The sequence below is a fragment of the Elephantulus edwardii genome, unplaced genomic scaffold (assembly GCF_000299155.1).
Source record: "Elephantulus edwardii isolate Elephantulus edwardi_28Jun2011 unplaced genomic scaffold, EleEdw1.0 scaffold00034, whole genome shotgun sequence".
In the NCBI taxonomy this organism is placed as follows: domain Eukaryota; kingdom Metazoa; phylum Chordata; class Mammalia; order Macroscelidea; family Macroscelididae; genus Elephantulus; species Elephantulus edwardii.
In genome coordinates this window covers 14,638,740-14,644,499 of record NW_006399784.1, presented here as the reverse complement: position 1 = coordinate 14,644,499, position 5,760 = coordinate 14,638,740, and the positions used below count along the sequence as shown (strand labels likewise).

General features: G+C 36.6%; 1 protein-coding gene across 1 annotated transcript in view; it reads right to left on the bottom strand.

Moving 5' to 3' along the window:
* MAP9 (microtubule-associated protein 9) overlaps positions 1–5,760 on the bottom strand; it is a 48,412-nt gene that overhangs the window by 18,176 nt on the left and 24,476 nt on the right. Inside the window, exons 10-12 of the mRNA XM_006884492.1 lie at positions 1,085–1,246; positions 817–962; positions 365–497 (exon numbers count right to left, since the gene is read on the bottom strand). Coding sequence (XP_006884554.1) covers positions 365–497; positions 817–962; positions 1,085–1,246 — 441 coding nt within the window. The remainder of the gene's footprint in view (positions 1–364; positions 498–816; positions 963–1,084; positions 1,247–5,760) is intronic.

Here is a 5,760-nt window from a genome sequence, read left to right as displayed (position 1 = left end):
TCCAAAGTCTCTGTAAACTTTCATGAAAAAAAAAAAAAAAAATTAAAAAAAGAATAATAATTAGAATGGGAAATACAACAAGAAAAATAACAATAAACAAGGAAGTATACATGCATGATTATGTTTTTAGGATTTAGTAGAGGAAATGTGAAATACAATAGAAGTTACAATGAATTAGGATGAAAAGTTGTAGGAGGGACAGGACAGACTCTCAGATAACTTTTCCAAACACTTAACATACTGTTTATCTAAGAAAAGGCTCATTATTCAATAGTTGATTGGTCAGATAAATAACAAATAAAAAAGATAAATGAATAAACAACGTAAAAATGTAAAACATGAGTGCATTAAAAACAATACTTACCAGCCATCTGTCATATTCATCAAGGGCTTGTTTATCTTTATCTTTTTTTTCCGCTTTTTTAAGTTCTTCCTTTTTTTTCTCATTTATTTTCTCTTTCTCCTTTTGCTTGAAAAATGCTTCCTTTCTTTCATTCCTGTGTAGGATAGTACACAACACTGCTGTTGATTCTGACTCAGTGAACTGCTAAAGGGCATGGCAGACTTAAACAACAGGGGTTCTAAAGCTATAAATCTTTATGGAAAAGACAATGTTATCTATCTCCTGCTGTTACTGGTGGATTCAAATTGCTGCCTTGAGGTTAGCAGCTGAACACTTTAACCATTACACCACCAGGATTCTTAATATAGTAAAGATTGTGGAATTAAAACTTTAAATGTCAAGTAAATAAATTCTAGTAAACTCTTAAGAGTAATTAGTTTAAGATTATTGAAATGTTTATTATTTTGGATTACCATTTTTCAACTGCAGCTATGTTATCTTTCCTTTTCTCAGCCACAGCTTCCTCCTCTTTCTGCTTCTTTGCTCTTTCATATTCTTTCTCCTTTCTATTTTTCTCTCTCAGATACTCGATCTTTTTTTCTTTCCATTTCTCAAATGCCTACAAAAAATTCAGAATTATTTTATAAACATACATTTTCCTTTTACACTTACAGTATCTACTGTATAAACTTAATAAAAACCAAATCATTCTTAAAAATTGTATTAAAATTTTTTCAATACTTGGAGTGCTTCTTCTTTCCTCACTGCATTCTCCTGTTCCATTTTCTTCTTATTTTTCTCCTCAAGCCTCTTTCTTACAGCTGTTTTCTTTGCTTCCTTTTCTTTCATAGCTTTCCAGGCTTCAAATGAGGCTGATGCCTCTTCTCTTTTAGTAGTTCTTTTCTGTTTGGGGAAAATTATATATATCAATATCAATATATAAATATATATATCAGTGTATATAAGCATTCAGAAAAATATATAGATATCATATCTATATTTATCTTTAATCACTTTGACATTTATCATATACAACAATTATTCCTTAATACACATACTTCATTTAGAATGGGATAAGCAGATTTATTAAACAAGTCATGTGAGTTATCCATTGTATTTTAAAGCCTATTTTAAACTGCATTTCTCAGTTATTGCTCTACTACATTGTGAGAAAGAAATCCATTTTTTATTTTCAAAGTATACTAATAAATGGTACTAAATTTTAATAGTATAACTTTAAAATATTCCATAATAAAATATTTACGGAAAACAATATCAGGAATCTTATGGGCATAAAAATTACCGTTAATTAAAGTAAGTTAAATTGGGTAAAGTTGCTAGTTGTTGTTGCTGTTATATGCCATCAAGTCACTTGAGACTCATAGCAACACTATGTACAAGAGCTCTATACGCTCTTCTACCCTGTGACAACCTAGCCGTCTCAAAAATGCACTCATTCCCACCTCTCCAGTCAGAGAATCGATCCATCTCATCAAAGGTCTTCCTCTCCTTCACCGCCCCTCCACTCTGCCAAACATGATGTCCCTCTGCAAGGACTAGTTCCTCCTTGCAAAATGCCCAAAATATGTCAGACGAAGCTTCAGAATCCTTGACTCCAAGGAGCATTCTGGCTTCACCCTCTCCATGACAAACCTGTTTGTTCTCCTAGCAGTCCATGGTATATTCAACACTCTTCTCCAGAACCACAGCCCAAAGGCATCAATTCTCTTTCTATCATCCCTATATACTGTCCAACTCTCTGATGCATAGCATGTAATTGCGAATACTATAGCCTGGATCAGGCGCACTTTAGTCTCCAGTCTGACATCGTTGCTCCTCAGCACTCCTGAGAGGTCCCTCACAGCCAACCTTCCCAATGCAATTCGTCTCCTGATTTCCTGGCTGCTGTTACCAAGAGTGTTGACCATGGAGTCAAGTAAATTAAAACTGTCAACTATCTCAATCTCTTCACCATCCATGCTGATGCTACCAACTGGCCCAGTGGTGAGAATCTTTGCTTCAGTCCTCATAGGAGGCTATAGTTCTTGATCTTCTGCAGCAAGCGCTTCAGGTCCTCCTCAGTTTCAGCAAGCAGGATTGTGTCATCTGCATAATGCAGGTTGTTGATGATTCTTCCACCAATTCTGATGTCACATTCCTCTTTGTATAGCCCAGTGTCTCGGATGATCTGTCTGCATACAGATTGAAAAGGTATGGAGACAGAATACAAAACCCCTTCTTGATTTTGAACCATGTAGTTTCTCCGTGCTCTGTTCTGACAACTGCCTCTTGGTCCAAGTATAAGTTTTGCATTAACACAATCAAATGTTCTGGGATTCCCATTCTTCTCAGAGTCAGCCACAGCTTGTTGTGATCTACACAGAGTCAAAAGCCTTTGCATAGTCAATAAAGTACAGATAGACATTCTTCTGGTATTCTTTGCTTTCTGCTAAGATCCATCTAACATTAGCTATAATGTCCTTAGTACCACAGCCCCTTCTAAATCCAGCCTGCACATCTGGCAGTTCTCTGTTGACTATTGTTCTAAATGTTTTTGGATAATTTTCAGCAGAATCTTGCTTGTATGTAAACTCTAGCACTTGCTGGCATCATATTTTTACTAACCATAAATATTCCATGTTTCAAATACCTACTATATTAGGACACACATGCTGTCTCACTTTAATAGCTAATCCCACAATATTCTTTCCTTTATAACACTTTAAAATATATATTTCCTTTATAGTAAGTGACATAAAATACATAGATAAAATTGTTTATAAGTAAAAAGTTTTCTACCTCACTGCATTATGAAGAGTAAATAAGAATAAAACTCTAACCAGAGCAGTTTAATGCTATAAATGGGGTTAACAGGCATTCCTAATGCTATGAAGATGGTAACAGGCAACATTATTGCATAATATTAATTCTGTAATCTTTACTATCTCAAGAACTTCAGTGGTATTATGGTTAAAGCATTCAGAAGCTAACCTCAAGGTACCAATTCGAACCCACCAGAAACTGCAGGATAAAGGCATACAGGCATATCCCACATCTGGCTGTCTTATGACTGTACTGATTCATGGTGCTGTTCATTTTGGGACTGTGTTTCTTCCTAAATCTGCTTATCACTGAAGAGCACAATGAAAATAGTTTTACTCATGATGGTTTTTTTTTGAAGACTAGAGAATTTGAGTATGTTTTTAGGCTAACAGAGATCATGAGGATGGAGTAGGATAGGACACGGTTCAGATTTGTTGTTCATAGGATCACTAGCAGTTGTAGCAGACTCAATGGAACCTAACTAACAACAAGAGCATAGCCTTACCAAGGGAGCTCTGGTGGCCTGGGGGGCAAGAAGTTGTGTTGTCAACCCAAAGGAATGCCACTTGAATCCACCAGCTGCTCCATAGGAGAAAGATGGGCAATTTCCTCCCATGTGATTTGCAGCCTCTGAAACTTGCTATAGGGTTAGTTATGATTTTGTTCCGACTCAATAGCATGTAGCAACAACAACATAGGCTAACATGGAAGTGTAGATGAAAAAGCACAAAAGCTAATAGACAAGAATTAGGGGGAAGAGATGAAGAGTATAGATGAACAAGCATCCAGCTACAGTCAATGGAAAAGGGTCAAACAGGACTAAGAGCAGAGTAGAGGATGATCTCAATGGTAAAGATAAAATTCAAGAGAAAAAGAGGAAATCTAAAAGCTGGTATATTATAAGCTTTTATATTCTTGGCCAAGTGATAAATGAAGTCAAGTTTTAAGAATGTGCAGTCAGAGGGCTCCTTAGAGGTGAAGATGGGAAAATGTCATCTCACATATTTTGGGATTGCCATCAAGGGGGGCCAATCTCTGAAAAAAAGGCATCACGATAGAAACATGGACAGTCAGGCAAAGAGAGAATGATCTCAATGAGACAGAATGACATAGTGATTGCGACAGCAGGCTTAAGCACAATCAGACTGTAAGGAAGATGCAGGACTGGGAGTTGAAGAGGGTGAAATCAAGTGTCTCCTAGGAGGCAAGGATTCTGAAGCTCTGTCCCATACACTTTGGGCACGTGGCCAGGTAGGACCAATCCTTAGAGAAGGACATCACGCTTGAAGGGTGGAGGGACAGCACAGGAGAAGAGGACCCCGGATGAGATGGATTGACATAGTAACTGGGGCAATGCTGGCAGGTGTGTCAGAGTCAGTGATACTGGCTTAGGACAGGGCAGAATTCAGATGTGTTGTACATAGTGTAGCTATTAGTAGCAGGTGACTCAGAATATAACAACAACAACATTGCATGCAGGTTCGCTACGAATCAGAACCAATCTGACAGCACCGGACAGCAGTAATCATATAGGATAAAACTCTGAAAGTACTGCAATTGGAAATAGAAACAGCAATGAAAACAAAAGTGCATCAGGGCCTGTCATATAATTTACATGTTATACTTGCCATTTTATTTTTTAGTGGATATAATCCTCATAACAATAGTATTATTACTGCTATTGTTTTTTCACAAATGATGAAATTAAGAAATAAGAGTTAAAGTAATCTATTCAAAGTAAAAGTCAGGTAACAGATTAAAAACAGAGGTGAAGGAAAAGAATTCTGCTGCAGCATTGTACTCGCAGATGTGGAGTGATAGGACTTTGGGGCAAAGGACACTGGTGTCATTAGACTACCTCTCCCCCTGCTCCAGTTTCACGTGGCAGTCCTAAACTATGCACAGAAGCAAGAAGACAAAGTTATTTAACTTGGAAAAGTTTGTAAAAGCAAACATGAAGTGATTAACATGCTCCTGGAAACTCAATGAACTTTGAGAAACGATAATAGTTATAGGAAAACTTCAGCAATTTTTTTCATAGGGTTGCTATGAGTAGTGCTTGACTCGATGGCAATCAACAACAAAAACAACAAAAGACTTGAAAAGTAGAACAGTAAAATCATATGGCTGACAGATTATTAAAGTGGTGATGATAGTAATTCAATACTATCCTGAATACTCTCTGCTGCTTTTAACTGATCAGGGATTCAGGAAAATTCATAGCCATTTCAGGTCATGGAGTCTTCAATATTCTTGTCAACATAAGGAATATGTTTGTTTTTATCAGCAGAGACAAGCAACTCATACCAGGCTGGTGTCATTTATAACACAATTCTTCCAAGTTAGGTCAAAACTTGACACTATGTAACACTAATTTCTCTCCCTTAAAAAAATAATTATTGTAATTTTTGAAAGTAATTCACTAAAATAAATGTTAGAAAATTAAGGTAGCTGGTCATGTTACTAAAGTAACAGGTTCATAATAGCTGCCTGATAAATAGCTGCCCTTACATCATCTGCTTTTTCAGGCTCAGTGCTCTGTTTCTGTGAAAGCTTTTGGTCTAAGACTTTCAAAGTCCCTAAATACTGAGAAG